This window comes from Physeter macrocephalus, chromosome 16 (genome assembly GCF_002837175.3).
Source record: "Physeter macrocephalus isolate SW-GA chromosome 16, ASM283717v5, whole genome shotgun sequence".
NCBI lineage: Eukaryota > Metazoa > Chordata > Mammalia > Artiodactyla > Physeteridae > Physeter > Physeter macrocephalus.
In genome coordinates, this window is record NC_041229.1 from 26,201,796 (window position 1) to 26,221,845 (window position 20,050).

Here is a 20,050-nt window from a genome sequence, read left to right on the forward strand (position 1 = left end):
AATCCCACTACTGGGCATATACCCTGAGAGAACCATAATTCAAAAAGAGTCATGTACCAAAATGTTCATTGCAGCTCTATTTACAATAGCCAGGACATGGAAGCAACCTAAGTGTCCATCAACAGATGAATGGATAAAGAAGATGTGGCACATATATACAATGGAATATTAGCCACAAAAAGAAACGAAATTGAGTTATTTGTAGTGAGGTGGATGGACCTACAGTCTGTCATACAGAATGAAATAAGTCAGAAAGAGAATAACAAATACCGTATGCTAACACATATGTATGGAATCAAAAAAAAAAAAAAAAAAAAAAAAAGGAAAAGGTTATGAAGAACCTAGCAGCAGGACAGGAATAAAGACATAGACGTAAAGAATGGACTTTAGGACACGGTGGGGCGAGGAAGGGTAAGCTGGGAAGAAGTGAGAGAGTGGCATGGACTTATATATATTACCAAATGTAAAAGAGATAGCTAGTGGGAAGCAGCTACATAGCACAGGGAGATCAGCTCAGTGGTTTGTGACCACCTAGAGGGGTGGGATAGGAAAGTTGGGAGGGAGACGCAAGAGGGAGGAGATGTGGGGATATATGTATATGTATAGCTGATTCACTTTGTTATAAAGCAGAAACTAACACACTATTGTAAAGCAATTATACTCCAATAAAGATGTTAAGGAAAAAAAAGGGATTTAGCTGTATTACTATAAAACTTCATTTACACAAACAGGCAGCAGGCTGGATTTAGCACACAGAGTGCAGTTCCCAACTCCTGCACTAGAATATAAGCTACATAAAGCCTTTGTTTTGTTCCATTACGTATAAAAAGCATCTAGAACACTGCCTGGTAAAGAGCAGGCACTCAATAAACGTTCATATAATACTCTTTGAATAGAAAAAGGAATCCACAGTTCTATTATATATCTATTCCATTTAGTGTGTATTTCTAGAAAAGAGGAAGGTCATTACAGAAGTATTCAACTTAAGGGTAACTTGTATCTAAAATCTGATCTGCAAATCAAGATTAAACTATGAAGCATGGTTAGTAAAGTCTCTAAAAGAATAATGTACCCATCATCTAACTCAAGTACTGTTTTAAAGGACCAGAACAGTGAACTTTTGTATAAGTAAAAAAAAAAAAAAAAAAAAAAAAAAAAGAGAGAGAGAGAGAGAGTGTTCCATGTTCAAAATAGAGCCTTTAGGAAAATGTTTTTCTCATTATAATTTCAGTAACAAGAAGGCATCTCTCCTCACTTGTCCCAGAGGCTGAGAATCCCATTAAGAGGAACTTTCATGGCAGAGTCTTATGGTTATCATAAACAATCATAGGGACTACAGTGGCAGAGCACCAAAAGATCAGGAATAAACATTCAAATAAGCAATTAAAGAAATAAGGATCTGCTAGACCAGGTAGGATGAAAATAATTTCTTCTTTATTTATGGAATTATATTTACTTCACCTCTGATCACTCAGCCAAATGGTCTCTTTTTCAAATAAGATATGGAAATTACAAAGATCCTAACCAGTAGGGTTATTTCTTATATTAAAAAAAATTAATACTTACGGACTTTCTGATATCTTTTGAAGAGAGATCAATTAATTTCTTGTTCATAGACCATTCTTCATCAGTTTCCATTATGGCTTTCTAAGAAATAGCCATTTGTCAATTAAAAAATAATACACAAGTAAATACAAAGAGTTTAAAAGTAAAGTAATATGGTGAATTAATTATAAGGTATAATATACATGTTAGGTTATTATTTTGAATGAATTAAGCCTTTAATTTCTGTTATTTAAAATTGGAATTTCTTGATTTCATACAAGTCTTATCATTAGCCAAAATAATACTATTTTACTCATTCTTAACTCTTGTACTAACTTTAGCTCACCTTTACATGACAAAAACAATCCTTAGTAAGACCAAGCAATTTAATATTGAACGTAATTTGTGAACATAAAGTTCACAAATTCCTTACTCCATTCATAGACATCTACTCAAATAAATTCATTTTGTTTTATTGTTCTTCTTCCGTATATAAAAACAGTAATTTATGTGCTTTCTGGCAACCAAATACTTGAACTATTTCTGGCCATAGAAAAAAGGAGTAAAAATGCATGGGAAAAAATACATAGACATGAAATTATAAGACTTTCTAAGCTAATCAATATGACTAGTATTTATGGTAAAGAAATATTTAATAGAAAGTAAAGCCATGGTGATAATTATAAAATAATGTCATTTTTACACATCATTACTAATGAAGCAAATTTTAAAGGTGAAATTAACATTCAAATAAGCATAGTTTAAATACATCAGGTATACTGCTGCTCCCTATTTAAAAGACATGGATTGCTTGTGTTGACACTATAATGTAGCACATTCAATATAAAACTGAAGCTAAATCAAATAAGTACATCTTTAATGATCATATAAAAGATACAATATAAAAAAAAAGTGGCATACCATTCTGCTAAGAGATGACATTTCTGTCACTCACCATGAGCAACAGTAGCTGCTCTATGCTGTGCCCTATGTACTTCAATACCTATAGTCACAATCTCCTAGGGCTCAGGGAGGAAGTACAAGAGAAAAAAAAAATTGAAGAAAAGCATAATAATCTCTCAATTGATTCTGTTTAATACAGGACTGACATGGGTTTGGGAATTATCTGGCTTGTTTTCCTATACTTTAATAGCATGATTTCAAAGCAAATAATCAGATTGTTTTTAAAAATTTCTACAGGAAAAGTTGATTTTCACCACCTCATCAACCTTAACAGGTTTAATAATCCTTTTTTAAAATAATTCTTTTTATTGGGATTTACAGTCCATATTAATTAAAATTTACCATCCTATATTGTCTAAATGTTGCATTTGCAAGTTTCTATACCACCTCACAAAACATTATCTTCTTAATTGTACACGTTACTATTTCATATATGGTTCTACATTTACAAATTTATATTAGTCTATAAATTACACTGCACTCAGGTCAGTATCAAACAAATGCTATTTAGTTAAACCTGCTTGAATATTATAATGACACAATTGCTTAAGAACTCTAATAATTTATTACAATGTCCAAAGATGTATGTCAAGGTTAGAGTTTAGTTTCTTTTTACAAAGAGCATGATGAGGTATTAAATACTAAAACTTGCAGCAATAACTTGTCTCTGCAATTGTAAATTTTTTTTTTTTTAGCAATTGTAATTTTTACTGTTTGCATGTAACTATGTTTGGCTCTAAGAAATTTAAATTATAAGTTTTCTAGAGTTATTACTACAATTTTGACTTGAAAGTACTTCAAGGTAGAACTTGATTTTTCATTTGAGAAATGAGAAATTAAAAATTACCATTTGATAGTATATTCATACTTATAAATAAGCATGATTTTTAAAGGTCAAAATCACAAATTTCTTCTACAGAAATTTATATAGCAGAATTTTTTGTGCTTTACTTCATTTCTTTATATGATATAAAATTTGATAAGTACATAGGAGAAAAAATATCAGAATAAAGATAACTATTCATAAAACCATAATATAGCAAAAAATAAGTATGCCTGTAAAGACTATCCATAAATACCTTAAAATAGATGGGAGCCATATCACCCACTTCCTTTGGGAGAGGAATGCATTCATAAACCATATGATACTGTTTCTTCATGCTCATATTTGTTTCTAAAAAGATACAGTCCAATCCTTTATCTTCAAACATCTTTACCAATGATTTTCTAAACATCTGAAGAGAGGAAAATGGCTAGGTAAATAACGCACTGAGAGGAGATTCAAAATATGAGAACAATAAAATGTATAATAAATTCTTTTAAAATAAAAAAAATAGTAAACAATGTTTGAACTTTACAATGTTACCTTATAGTTACTTTACTTTCTAAATCTACCACATAATTTCACATAGTTAAGCAACATGTTTTTTTTAACTGAAATGCACTCTGCTCAGTATTATGTATATATTGGAAACAGTGCCAGTAAACTAAAATAAGAAAAGGAAGAGATAAAATCACATTTAGGAGGTAAAATATATAGAACTGACAGTAAAATCATAGGAAAACACCCCAAACCCAAAAAAGGTACTCTGAGCAGGTAGGCATCCTTAAATTCAGTAACAGACATGCAGAATTCACTTCCAATTGTTTTTCTATCCTCAAAGTAACTTCATTTGCTGGTTCCCTTCATATGTCTTCTGATCCTTCACTTGCAAATTTTCACTCAGCATAATTCCCTAGAGATTCAACCAGGTTGTTGTTGAGACCCTGCCTAGTTACTCCCATGTGGAGATAGAAGTTCAGGTTTTCCACTCAAGCCTCTGTTGACACCCAAAAAGAAGAAAGGCTACAAATTACTGCTGGGTAAGGGTTGGGAGTTCTGGGTTCCGACCAGGTCTCCTCTGATCACTTATTATTGATCACTCATCACTATTCTATTTTCCACTCATTTTATAAAATAAGAACAAGTAGGGGAAAAAAATTGAATAATTATAATTTGAGGTAAACTAAAAAGGTACCTAGTAAGCAACAGATACAGGATTTGCTCTAAATTTCTAACCACAGCTGTATATATAAGCTCAGCACTTTTCAAAATAAAAAAAATAGTAAACAATGTTTAAACTCTACAATGTTACCTTATAGTTACTTTACTTTCTAAATCTACCACATAATTTCACATAGTTAAGCAACATATTTTTTTTAACTGAAACTCACTCTGCTCAGTATTATGTATATATTGGAAACAGTTCCAGTAAACTAAAATAAGAAGAGATAAAATCACATTTAGGTGGTAAAATTTAGGTTTAACTGTTGGATGACGGTTCTAGAGTCTATCTGGACAATAGCGAAGAAGACAGACTTAAGATGTCATGGATTATAAATGAAAACTCAAAAGTACTAAATTAGTAGTGATGCAAGAAAAGTTCAATATTATAAAATATATAAACATCATACTTATAGCCTCAAGGAGGACACATACACACTTTTAAGTACTCCATATATATATATATATATATAAATATATAAATACTTTAATTTAAAAATATGAGTTTAATGGTATAATTTGAGGTTATCAACTCCATTAAAGCAGGATTTCCCCAAGTTCAATACAACAAATACATTATACATAGTTAAATAATATTCATTCTTTAAAATTTATATGAAAACTAAACAATGAAGAAAGTGTTTTAGTTATCATAAGATATCAAAATTACTTTATGCTTCACAGAGATGTAGAGATCTCATGTTACAGGGGCGAAATAAAATTCCCGTATTACAAGTAGAAAACACTTCATCCTTCAGGTAATCACTATTTTCCACGTTTCTAAACTATGATTACTCACCTAATTGCAATTCCTCATTTAGTTAACACATCTGGACTTATATTCCTTACAATATATTTAAGTAATCTATACTAGAGTGTTACGATTCTTACACATTACAAATCACATTACAAAAAACTAAGATAAACACGAGTAAAGGAATTTAAAATAAATATTAAAGTATTTTCATTAAAGATACCAAAGCTATTTAGGGCTGATGATATAATATTAATACTATAATTTATTCAAATTTTCTAAATAGAACATGTCTAAAGATAAGATTATCCAAAGATAAATGTTAGGCAATAGTACAGAACATACACATTTAATTCTACACCCTTTGTGAAGTGACCCCTCAAAAATGACATTAAGATAATTTTCAAAACAGCGTAAAGCTATTAGAACAAAGAAAATGAGAGAAAATACGCTAAAAATCAGATCACCCCATAATATCTGACTTAAACACTAGAAAGCTGGTTCACAGTTGGGTGATATAGGAGGAGGGGGTTTAGCAGGGATGGTAAAGAAGAAACCCATGCTACACTGCAGAATCCTCAAAAGGCTCAGGAATTGGCAGCACCAAGGAATTATGGAACTAGAGGTGAAGGTGTAATGAAAAACAGATGGCACAGATGAAAGTCTTTTGAAAAAAAATAACTAACACACCAGATCCCCTCCTCCACACCAGCAGAACACTATAGGATAACCTTCTGGAGAAGGCAAACAACAAAGTTGCTGGGCTAGGAAAACCAGACACAGTTGAGAGTATACAGTCTGAAAACAGGGGCATCATAAAAAATGTTACTTAGTGGTCTTAAGTGTTTGACATTTTGCCACACCAGCCTTCTTTCCCAACTCAGCTCCCAGAACACTGGAAAGCAGACATAGATGCTCTAGGCAAGAGACTGAAAGAGTGTTTTCTGGAGAGTCTGACGAGCCCCAAGAAAAAGACCTAATGGTACTAACACTGGAAGTTTCCCACTGAAATGGCCCCACAGTGAAGCCCACTGTAGATAAGCATCAACGACCCCACCACCATACCACTAATTTGAGATATTTAAAAAATGGACCTACAGTGTCTGACTATAACATATGTTCAAGCTCATTTGTCAAACTGGTAAGAATAAACTTAAAGGGGAACAAGTTTCACTATATATTTAATAGAACTAAAAAGTGAGATATTATCATTAGAAATCTGATTATTCCCACATGCTCTGCTGAATATCTTTGCATATTCTACTAAATATAAGGTCTAAAATTAAATTTAAATGTTACTAGAGGATGGTGATAAAAATTACTTGAAGGAAGTGGACCCTGAATTTGCAAACATAATTTTTTGCTAAATCAAGTCATTTTTAATATATATTCTCTAAAAGAGGTGAATGACCATAAGGGTATTAACCAGGGCATAATTAATTTGAGTTTTTGTACATATTTGAAAGTAAAAACAAAAATCAAAAAAAGTACATTTCTTTAAATAAGCTAGAATTCAGATATTTTCTTCATTCACTATTGTAGAGTAATTTACACCTTCTAACAACTTTCTTTTATCACAAAAGAGAGCTATAATGCCATTATTTACATAAAACAATTTGGCTTTTGCTCCCTCACTCAATTTTCTATAATGCATCTGGCTTACAAAATCTGCTAAACCATAATGTAACCTATACTAGTATATACCACACCTTTGGGCAGAATTAATGAGTGTTTTATCTCTGCATTTCTCCCAACACCTGCATTATCTTACACTCATGCACTCAGTATCTATTGAACTGAATAAATTTCTTCTTTATCCAACTAAGTGTTTTTCATCAAGTAACTTAATTTCTTACAGAAACATATAACATACAGACTAGATTCCTGTATAACTTAAAATCTTTTTGGCACTTTAATTTTGCTCTAAGTTAAATCAGTTTTGCATATATACATTTTTAAAAAGCATTCCAGAAGAGTCCCCAAATAATTCTGAAAACCAAATCTGTAACACTTTCCACTTTAAATTATTTACTGCACTGGCATCCACTATTAGAAAAAGAAATTTTTTTTTCACATCAAATACACTTATCCACACTCTTACCCTTGCTGGGCCATAGATGCATTAAAACAGTCTGTCCTTTAACTTTCACAGCATAAAGTAAAAGATTTCAGGGAGTTAAAAGACAGAATTTCATGAAATACAGTAAAAATATCTCCTCTCTTGGTATCTTTATCAGCATGATACAAAGACTAGTATTAGTCTCTTTAGAAGTCTTAAAATGTTCATGTTTTCTAACTAGGGGTTCCTATAACCCCTATTCACTTGTCAGTCATTAGAAAAACAGGACCTCCCTCCCTTCCTTCCTTCTCTCTCTCTCTCTCTCTTTTTCTCCCTTCCTTCCTTCCTTCCTTCCTCCCTCCCTCCCTCCCTTTCTCTCTCTCTCTCTTTTGGTCATTATAAGGTCTTGCAATTCAGCAGCAATTTCACCCACGTTGTGCCTTTCAATTTCTTGAAGAATCAGACACGGACACAGACATTCACACACACACACACACACACACACACACACACACACACTCCCTGAATCCAAAAGGCTATAAGGGAAAAGTATGGAAATTAAAGCTGGTAACAAAATCATGACAAAAACATAGCAGAAAAGGTCAAAAATTATTTTTTATTATCTGAAAACATCTTTCCTTTGGCTGTAATTTATTAGCTTACTGTGGTAAGAATGATTATTTCATGTTCCATGAAAGCAAATATTAGAAATCTTACATTGATTTCTTTTAAAGTAAAAATAATTATTACTTGATCATAGTTTATTTAGAAGACAAAAGCTTTCAGTTGTATACCTGGAACTAATATATTATATGACAATTACACCTCAATAAAAATTTTTATTTAAAGCTTTCAATAAACTAAAAAGGTAGTGAGTGGTGAAAACATCATGACCCACAGATATACACAACTATGGAAATGTATACTTGTTTAAATTCAGAAAGTAAAATCATTGAATGAAGGCATAAAACTTGTTAGAATTTATCACAATAGTGTGTAAAAACTGCTCTTGATCATTACAATGATCATAAGCATTATCATGCTGACCTGAATTTCCTCCCAGATGTCTTCATCCAATAAGGTAGCTGCTCTATAGTGCTGCAAAGGGACTATCAAGCAGTGCCCTTCAGTAAGAGATTGTAAGTTGGGTAAACATAAATAAACCTATGGGAAAAAAGATGCAAAGGTGAAATGTTACTGCTATTTATTCTCAGTTCTGAAAGATGAGCCCCTCGTAGGTTAACATGGCTAACAGTTAATAAACCTGCTCATAAGTAATATATTATAGTTTAATATTTTAAAGACATTCACTATTTAAAATTTTAAAATCGATGAAGATATCTTTCAATAACCAGAAACTTACTGCATAAGTCTCAATTTTGACTGCTATATCTCAAAGATTACATAAAGGGTAGATGAATGACACTTTATCCTTCACCTGAGAAAGCTATATGCCTTCAAAGCCCTTGAAACAGCACAAATTTTGCAAGAATACAAGAAATACATGACCTGGTAATGATACGGAAGTTAAACTGATGCCTATTAATCAGGTCTTTCTTCTCTCATTGGCTGAGAAAAGAGCAATAACCTCTGTATGGCTTTACAGCACTGGTTGAGTTCTATTTATTTACATACATGTATTAACTACAAGCTGGTACTATTTTTTCATTTTACACAAACTGTCTAAAAACAAAAAAGGTCAATTAGTATATATGTAGAGAGGAAAAGGTGTTCAGAAGAACCATAAATATTCTTCAACGAGGTTTGATCCTATTTTCTATAATTTTTTGCTAGGTTTTAGCTAGAAAAATTTTATGTAAGAGAATTAATTAATGAATTAATAAATTTATTAATTGCTTTACAAAATTACGCAAATTTTTAAAACTTCGCTGTAAGAGGAGAAACTAGGAGTGTATGTGGATATGCCTATCTACTTAAATTTACAGTTAAATCCCAAAAATATTCACAATTAAAAACAATATCAGGGGGCTTCCCTGGTGGCGCAGTGGTTGCGCGTCCGCCTGCCGATGCAGGGGAACTGGGTTCGCGCCCCGGTCTGGGAGGATCCCACGTGCCGCGGAGCGGCTGGGCCCTGGGCTCGTGAGCCATGGCCACTGGGCCTGCGCGTCCGGAGCCTGTGCTCCGCAACGGGAGAGGCCACAACAGAGGGAGGCCCGCATACCACAAAAAAAAAAACAAAAAAAAAAACAATATCAGGAATAAGCACTGAAGAGGTGGCCAAGAAGTTGGACTAGGAAGACCCTGAGCTCACCTCCTCTCACAGGCACAAGAAAATTACAACTAATTACAGAGCAACTACCTGTAAGAACAACCTTAAGACCAGCAGAAAAGATACTCCACAACTAAAGACATAAAGAAGGAACCACAATGAGACAGGCACCAGGGCTGGAGATGCACTTTAGTCAGGACCTACACCCCCAGGTCAGCAACCCACAAACCAGAGAAATATTACAATAATAGAGATCCTTCACAAGAAGCAAGGAGTATGAACCCCACGCTGGGCTCCCAGGCAGGGGACTTGCACCATGAAGATGAGCTCCCAGAATGTCTGGCTTTGAAGGCTTGCAAGGTTTGCATATGGGAGAGATCCCAAGGGCAACAGGAAATAGGGACTCCATTCTTAAAGGCTGTCTGCAAAATCTCACATGCTCTGAGTCCTAGCACAGAGGCACTAGTTTGAAAGGAGCCTGTTTCAGACCCACCTGCTGCTCTTGGAGAGCCTCTGAGACAGGCAGGAAGCAATTGGGACTCCCCCTGGGGACAGAAAAGCTGGCAGCAGCCATTTTTGGCAGCTCATTCTACCTCAATAACACCAGCACTGGCAAGCACCATTTCAGAATCCTCCCTCTAGCTTATTAATGCCAAGGACCAGGCCTATCCTCCAGCAAGCTGGCATCAGCCCTGAGCCCTGTTGGGCATGCAATGAACCACTTGAGAAGCCTACCCCACCTACTGGCAGACGGCAGCAGCCCCACATCCCATAGATTGAAACAGACAACCACGAGAAAAGCCTACCTGGCACTCCAGCAGGCCTGCAAGTCGTGCCAAGAAGCACCACAGCCAACTAAGCTGGAGTTCAGCCCCACATACCAACTCCCCAGTGGAAGTTGACCCTACCGCAACAGAAGGGTACATGCAGCCCATATAGGGGGCACCTCTAGGAATCGGGCTCTGGTGACCAAAGGGGTGCATGCTGCCAGGCCCCACAGGATGTCTCTTATAAAAGGCTACTTCTGAAGATGGGGAGAAGTAACTGACATACTTAACACTGAGTTAAAAAAACACAGAATTGGGTAAAATGAGGAGATGAAGGAAATGTTCCAAGTGAAGGAACAAGACATAACCTCAGAAAAAAAAAAAAAAAAGAAAAGCAACTAAACAAAGATAAGCAATTGACCCAGTAAAGAGTTCAAGATAATGATCATAAATAAGTTAACTGAACTTGGGAGAAGAAGGGATGAACACAGTGACAATTTCAAAGAACAGTTAGAAAATACAAAGAAGAACCAACGAGAACTAAAGAATACAAGAACTAAAAGAAAAATATATACACTAGAACAAATCAACAGTAGATTGATTCAGAGGAACTGATACAGAGGAACTGATCAGAGATTTGAAAGATCTGGAAGACAGAGTAGTGGAAATCACTCAAGCTGAACAACAACAACAAGTGTTTTAAAAATGAGGATAGATTGAGAAAGACCTCTGAGACAACATCAAGCATACTAATATTCACATTATAGGGGTCCCAGAAGGAGCAGAGAAAGAAAAAGGGGTAGAAAATGTATTCAACGAAATTATGGCTGAAAACTTCCCTAACCTTAAGAAGGAAACAGATATAGGTATAGGAAGCTATGGAGACTTCCAAACAAGATGAACCCAATGTGTCTACACCATGACACAATATAATTAAAATTGCAAAAATTAAAGATGAAGAGAGAATCTTAAGAGCAGCAAGAGAAAAGCAACTAGTTACATATAAGGTAACTCCCATAAGGCTATCAGCTGACTTTTCAGCAGAAATTGCAGGCCAGAAGGGAATGGCATGATATCTTTAAAGTGATAAAAAGAAAAAACCTACAACCAACAATATTCTACTTGGTGACGTCATCATTCAGGTTTGAAGGAGAGTTAAAGCATTTTAAAGATAAGCAAGAGCTGAAAGGGTTCAGCACTACTAAACTGGCTTTACAAGAAATGATAAAAAGACTTCTCTAAGGAGAAAAGAAAAGGCCATAAGTAGAAGTAAGAAAATTATGAAAAGAAAAGTCTCACTGGGAAAGGCAAACATACATTAAAGGTAGTAGATCAACAACTTACAAAGCTAGTAGGACGGTTAAGAGATAAAAGTAAAAAAATGATCCATACCTGCAATAAGTAGTTAAGGGATACACAAAATAGAAAGATATAAAATATGACAACAAAAACATTAAATGTTGGGGGGAGGGCAGTAAAATGTAGTGTGGTTAGAATGAGTATAAACTTAATAGATCATTAATTTAAAATAAAGATTTTATATACATATATGTAAATATGTATGTTGTTACATATGAACATCATGGTAACTAAAAAATCAAAAACCAGTAACAGATACACAAAAAAGAAAACGAAATCCAAATGTAACACTAAAGACAGTCATCAAATCACAAGGAAAGGGAGCAAAAGGAGAAGAAAGTAATGAAGAAGAACTATGAAAACAATTAACAAAATAGCAACAAAGACACAGAGCAACTAATTTGGTAAAAAAAAACAAGAATGATACATATGCTGCTTCCAAGAGATTCACTTCAGATCTAAAGACATACACACTGAAAGTGAGGAAACAAAAAATTGTATTTGATGCAACACGATACACCACATAAAAAAACTGAAGAGTATAAATCATATGATCATCTCCATAAATGCAGAAAAAGCTTTAGACAAAATTCAAGACCCATTTATAACAAAAACTCAACGAAGTGGGTATACAGAGAACATACACCAATATAATACAGCCATACATGAAAAACTCACAGCCAACATTATACTCAACAGTGAAAAGCTGAAAACATTTCCTCTAAGATCAGGAATAAAAAGGATGCCTACTCTCACCATCTGTGTTTAGCCACAGCAAACAGAGAAGAAAAAGACACAAAAAAAGACTGCAAATTAAAAAGAAGTAAAACTGTCACTGTTTGCAGATGACATGATATTATACATATCAAATCCTAAAGATGCTACAAAAACTACTATAACAAATAAATGAAATCAGTAAAGTTGCAGGATAAAAGATTAATATACAGAAATCTAGTTTTTCTATACATTAATAATAAATTATCAGAAAAAGCAAGAAATCAAATCCCATATAAAATTGCATCAAAAAGAAGAAAATACCTAGAAATAAACTTAACTAATCATGTGAAAGACCTATACTCTGAAAACTATAAGACACTAATGAAGGGAACTGATGATACAAAGAAATGGAGAGATATCCTGTGTTCATGGATTGGAAGAAATAACACGGTTAAAACGTTCATATTACTCAAAGCAATCTACAAGTTTAATACAACCCATATTAAAATAACCATACTTTTCACAGAGTAAAAGACCCTGAATAGCTAAAGCAATCTTGAGAAAAAAAGAACAAACTGTAGGCATCACGCTCCCTGAGTTCAGTTGATACTACAAAGCTACAGTAAAATCACAACCGTATGGTACTGGCACAAAAACAGACACAGAGATCAAAGAAGTAGAATAGAAAGCCCAAGAATAAACCCATGAACCTATGGTCAATTAATCTATGGCAAAGGAGGCAAGAATATACAAAGAAAAAGACAGTCTCCTCAATAAGGGGTGCTGGGAAAACTGAACAGCTACATGTAAAAGAATGCAATTAGAACAGTTCTCACACCATATGCAAAAATTAACTCATAAAACTCCTAGAAGAACACTATAGGCAGAACACTCTGTGACAAAAATCATGGTGTTATGTTTTCGGATCAGTCTCCTAAGGCAAAAGAAACAAAAGAAAAAATAAACAACTGGGACCTAATTAAACTTAAAAGCTTTTGCACAGCAAGACACCATCCACAAAATGAAAAGATAACCTACTGAATGGGAGAAAATATTTGCAAATCATATGACCAATAAGGGGTTAACATCCAAAATATATAAACAGCTCATAAAATTCAATATCAAAAAACCAAATAACCCAATTGAAAAATGTGCAGAAAACTAGAATAGACATTTTTCCAAGGAAGATATACAGATGGCTAGTAGGCACATGAAAAGTTGCTCAACATTTCTAATCATCAGAGAAATGCAAATCAAAGCCATAAAGATATCACCTCACATCTGTGAGAATGGCTATCATCAAAAAATCTATAAATAACAAATGTTGACAAGGATGTGGAGAAAAGGAAACCCTGTACACTGTTGTTGGGAATGTAAATTGGAAGTCACTACAGAAGACAGTATGGAGGTTCCTCAAAAAACTAAATATAGAACTATCATATGATCCAGCAGTTCCCCTCCCAGGTATATATCTGAAGAAAATGAAAACAATAATTGAAAAGACACATCACCCCAATGTTCACAGCAGTATTATTTACAATAGCCATGATATGGAAGCAACCTAAGTGCCCATCAACTGATGAACAGATAAAGAAGATGTAATACATATATATATATATATATATATATATACACACACATATACACTACACACACACACACACACACACACAAACACAATGGAATATTACTCAGCCATAGTAAAAGAACGAATTTTGCCAATTGTAACAATGTGGATGGATCTAAGAGGTATAATGCTTAGTGAAATAAGTCAGACAAAGAAATACAAATACTGTATGTTATCACTTATATGTGGAATCTAAAAACAATAAAATAAGCAAATGAATAAAATAAAACAAATACAGAGAATAAGCTAGTGGTTACCAGTGGAGAGAGGGGTGGGGGAGGGGAAAATAGGGATAGGGGTTTAAGAGATACAAACTTCTATGTATAAAATAAATAAGCAACAAGGCTATATTGTACAGCACAGGGACATATAGCCATTATTTTGTAATAACTTTAAATGGAGTATAATCTATATAAATACTGAATCACTATGCTATAAACCTGGAACTAACATAATATTGTAAATCAACTATATTTCAATTTAAAAATAACAAATAAATAAAATAAAAAGAAAAGGAAGCCAACTCTTCACACTTGTATTTAGCCACAGCAATCAGACAAGTAAAAGAAAGAAAAGGAATCTAAACTGGAAAGGAAGAAGTAAAACTCACTGTTTGCAGATGACATACTATATATAGAAAGTCCTCAAGATGCTACCAAAAATACTATTAGAACTAATAAATGAATTCAGTAAAGTTGCAGGATACAAAATTAATACACAGAAATCTGTGGCATTTTTATACACTAATAACAATCAGAAAGAAAAAATTAAGAAAACAGTCTCATTTACAGTTGCATCAAAAAGAACAAAATACCTATAAATAAATCTTACCAAGGAAGTAAACAAGTTGTACTCTGAAAAGTATAAGACATCAATGAAAGAAAATGGAGATGACAAAAATAAATGGAAAGAAATTCTGTGTTCATAGACTGGAAGAAGCAATATCATTTAAAATGACCATACTACCCAAGGCAACCTGAAGATTCAATGCAATCCCTATCAAAATACCAATGGTATATTTCACAGAACTAGAACAAATAATTCTAAAATTTGTATAAAAATACAAAAGACCCTGAACAGCCAAAGCAATCTTGAAAAAAACGAACAAAGTTGGAGGTATCACACTTCCTGATTTCAAATTATACCACAAAGCTATAGTAATCAAAACAGAATGGTACTGGCATTAAAAACAGACACATAGATCAATGAAACAGAATAGAAAGCCCAGAAACTAACCCATGCTTACATGTTCAATTAATCTACAACAAAAGAAGCAAGAATATACAAAAGGGAAAAGATAGCCTCTTCAATAAATGGTGTTGGGAAAACTGGACAGGTACATGCAAAAGAATCAATCTAGACTACTTTCTCACACCATATTAAAAAAAAAATTCAAAATGGATTAAAGATTTAAATGTAAGACCTGAAACCAGAAAACTTCTAGAGAAAACTATAGGTAGGACACTCTTTGAAATTGACCTTAGCAACATTTTTTTGCATATGTCTCCTCAAGTAAGGGAAACAGAAACAAAAATAAATAAATGTGATTATGTCAAACTAAAAAGCTTTTACATAGTGAAAGAAATCATCAACAAAATGAAAAGGCAGCCTACTGAATGGGAGAAAATACTTGCAAATGATAGATAAGGTGTTAATATCCAAAATATACAAAAGAAGTCATATAACTCAAGACCAAAAAAACAACTGATTAAAAAATGGGCAGAGGAGCAAACAGAAGTTTTTCCAAAGAAGATATACAGATGGCCAACAGACACATGAAAAGATGCTCAATATCACTAACAATGAGGGAAATGCAAATCAAAACCACAATGAGATGCCACCTCATACCTATCAGAATGGCTATCATCAAAAAAACAAATAACAAGTGCTGGTGAGGATGTGGACAAGAGGTGACCCTGCTACACTGTTGGTGGGAATATAAATTGGTGCAGGCACTATGGAACACAGTGTGGGGCTTCCTCAAAAAATTAAAAATAAAACTGCCATATGATCCAGCAATTTCACTTCTGAGTATTTACCTAAAGAAAACGAAACACTAATTCAAAAAGATATATGCATATCAATGTTCATTGCAGCATTATTTACAATAGCCAAGATATAGAAGAAACCTAAGTGTTCTTCAATAGACGAATGGATAAACGAGATATGGTATATATGTATGTGTGTATATATATATATGTGTGTTTGTGTGTGTATATATATATGTACCATATATAGAATGAAGTATAACTCAGCCATAATGAAAATGAAATCTTGGCATTTGCAACATTATGGATTGAAATGCTAAATGAAATAAGTTAGACAGAGAAAGATAAATACCATATCATCTCACATATATGTGAAATCAAAAAAAATAAAACAAATGAACAAACATAATGAAACAAAAACAGACTCATAGATACAGAGAACAAATGGGTGGTTGGCAGAGGGGCATGTTTGGGGATGGAGGTGTGAAATAGGTGAAGGGGATGAAAAGGTATTAAAACTCCAGTTACAAAATAAATAAGTCATGGGGGTGTAATATACAGCATAAGGAATATGGTCAGTAATATTGTAATAACTTTGTATAGGGACTGATGGTTACTAGACTTTTCATGGTGATCATTTCATAATGTATGCAAACGTCAAATCATTACATAGTACACCTGAAATTAACATAATATTGTATATCAACTATATTAAGTAAAACAAACAAAAAACAGTACTGTTTCATTAGGTGTAATAACTTTATTATACTAATGTTAAGATGGAAATAATAGAGGAAACTGGGCACAGGGTATATGGAACTCTGTACTGCCTTACAATTTTTCTGTAAATCTAAAACTGCTCTAAAAATCAAAGTACTTTTTTTTTTTTTTAAGGAAAGGATAGTGTTAAGACAAGAAGGGGGGCTTCCCTGGTGGCGCAGTGGTTGAGAGTCTGCCTGCCAATGCAGGGGACATGGGTTCATGCCCTGGTCTGGGAAAATCCCACATGCCGTGGAGCGACTGGGTCCGTGGGCCACAACTACTGAGCCTGCGCATATGGAGCCTGTGCTCTGCAACGGGAGAGGCCCACGCACCACGATGAGGAGTGGCCCCTGCTCGCCGCAACTAGAGAAAGTCCACGCACAGAAGAAGCGAAGACCCAACAAAGCCAAAAATAAAAATAAATAAATAAAAAAATTTTTTAAAAAGACAAGAAGTGGAGAGATAACTTTTATTTTTTAAAAAGAGGGAGAAGGTAGGGACAATTTATGATCAGTAACTTACATAACTGTCTGACTCTAATGAGTACTCACATAGCTTCATTAATACATTTGGATTTACGACATTAACTTTAAGTATTAGAAATTCAAGCTGAGTGAGAATTGCTGAACTGCTTTAGAATACTGTTAATTATTACTACCTAACAAAGTAATTCCTTAGAAACTCATAATCATATATAATTAACTTAGGTAACAACTAAAAGGAATAATTTCTTACTGTTTATTCAGATTAATAAAATAACCTATTAGCTACAATAGATGGGATAAGCAGTCAGACATTGTAGCAAATAGATAAAATTCCTTCAAACCAATATTTCAAACATTTCTATATTAAAATATTCACGGATGAAAGGCTGAAGATAGCAGTTTTTAAAGCTAAGATAGCATAATAAAGCATAGACCAAGAAAAGAGATTCAAATGGTATTAAAATGAAACCAGAATGAAACGACTAGTCTGAGAGGGAAGAAACAGATCAGCCAATGCTCAGTAAGTTAAAGGCAAAAGAAGATTTAATACCTTTAGAAATCTCTAATTGGAAAATGTGGATTACCTCACAGCAGAAAAGGAAAACTGAGAAGAATAGGAAAAGGAATGTATGAAATAATATATGAATTGAAGAAATAGAAAATGTGTCTTTACTGGCCAACAGTTTCCTTTCACTAGTTAATTGAGAAATGCCTACTTTGGGACACCGCTTATAAAGCAAGAGGCTAAAAAAAGGTTTGTACACTTCACACCTCTGGGCCTCCTCTGGACCTGGCCTGTCTTCAGTGCATCAGGGAAAATGAAGTCATTGAGAAAAACCCGAACTTCTTGTAAAGAATTATTGAAAACTTTGTTACTTTATGTTTAATTTATTCTTACATTTTTTAAAGCTAAGAACTAGACTAAAGGGGAATGAAATATTTATATATAACGTCATAATTATGAAAATGCAAATGTTTATGTAACAATCTAGAAAAGAACATGGAAAAATTAATACAAGTAAGTGATTAAGGTGGGGTTTTTGACTGATTAAATTTTGAATGGAATTTTTTACTTTTACTTTTTGATAAAGTCTAGAGGAAAAGAAAGAAAAGGAAGGGTAAGGAAATAAAGAAACCTAAATCCAAACTGATTGACTGTCTTAATGACCTAAAGATATTAAAGACTAGAATTGGAATGGAAAAGTCAATGCCAGTTCTTTGGATACACAGGTGCTTGTGCATGTAAGTAGGTATATACAACAAACAAATTAATTAATATGTATATGTATATTCCCCAAACTATTAGTTACTGAAACTAGCATTCATTCAACTTCCTCTCCTACCACGTTTTCTCACTCACTCCACTCCAGCTATAGTGATCTTTTTTCTGTTCCATAAATGCCTGCCTTATTTCCTCCTCAAGGCTTTTCACTCACTGATACCTCTTTCTGAAACATTATTCATTCATATCTTCATGTTGCTTGCATCTTCTCATCTTTCATACCTTTACTAAAATACCTCCTCAGAGAAGTCTTTTAGACCACCTTCACAAAAATACTCTCCCATTATTTTATCACATTTCCTCTCTATATCTACTTCATAACAACAATTTAAATCAGGGCAATCATTACATTTTTTATTCTCTGCTCTATTTCCCTACAATACAAGCTCCACAAGTATATCTGATTTTCTACTTTTCCCCAGTGACTACTTAGGTTCTGGCATACATCAGGTACACAATAATTATTTACTTAATATAAGAATTTGGGATTGCATTGAATCTGTAGATTGCTTTGGGTAGTAGAGTCTTTTTCACAATGTTGATTCTTCCAATCCAAGAACATGGTATATCTCTCCATCTATTTGTATCATCTTTAATTTCTTTCATCACTGTCTTAAAATTCTGTGCATTAATTTTGTATCCTGCTACTTTACCAAATTCATTGATTAGCTCTAGTAGTTTTCCGGTAGCATCTTTAGGATTCTCTATGTATAGTATCATGTCATCTGCAAACAGTGACAGCTTTACTTCTTTTCCGATTTGGATTCCTTTTATTTCTTTATCTTCTCTGATTGCTGTGGCTAGAACTTCCAAAACTATGTTGAATAAGAGTGGCACAATTTGTATGGAAATACAAAAGACCCCGAATAGCCAAAGCAACCTTGAGAAAGAAAAACAGAGCTGGAGGAATCAGGCTCCCTGACTTCAGACTATACTACAAAGCTACAGTAATCAAGACAGCATGGTACTGGAACAAAAACAGAAATGTAGATCAATGGAACAGAAAGCCCAGAGATAAACCCACGCACATATGGTCACCTTATCTTTGATAAAGGAGGCAAGAATACACAGTGGAGAAAAGACAGCCTCTTCAATAAGTGGTTAAGTGGTGCTGGGAAAACTGGACAGCTACATGTAAAAGAATGAAATTAGAACACTCCCTAACACCATACACAAAAATAAACTCAAAATGGATTAAAGACCTAAATGTAAGGCCAGACACTATAAAACTCTTAGAGGAAAACATAGGCAGAACACACTATGACATAAATCACAGCAAGATCCTTTTTGACCCATCTCCTAGAGAAATGGAAATAAAAACAAAAATAAACAAATGGGACCTAATGAAACTTAAAAGCTTTTGCACAGCAAAGGATACCATAAACAAGACCAAAAGACAACCCTCAGAATGGGAGAAAATAGTTGCAAATGAAGCAACCGACAAAGGATTAATCTCCAAAATTTAAAA

The 20,050-nt window shown here is 33.7% G+C and overlaps 1 protein-coding gene across 3 annotated transcripts in view; it reads right to left on the minus strand.

Annotated features, from left to right (window-relative positions):
* The window catches only part of CWF19L2 (CWF19 like cell cycle control factor 2), a 421,416-nt gene that overhangs the window by 228,760 nt on the left and 172,606 nt on the right, over positions 1–20,050 (minus strand). For all 3 annotated transcript variants that reach the window (XM_028500977.2, XM_028500978.1, XM_024115330.3), the window contains exons 14-16: positions 8,413–8,529; positions 3,588–3,743; positions 1,567–1,647 (exon numbers count right to left, since the gene is read on the minus strand). In XM_028500977.2, the coding sequence (XP_028356778.1) occupies positions 1,567–1,647; positions 3,588–3,743; positions 8,413–8,529 (354 nt within the window). The remainder of the gene's footprint in view (positions 1–1,566; positions 1,648–3,587; positions 3,744–8,412; positions 8,530–20,050) is intronic.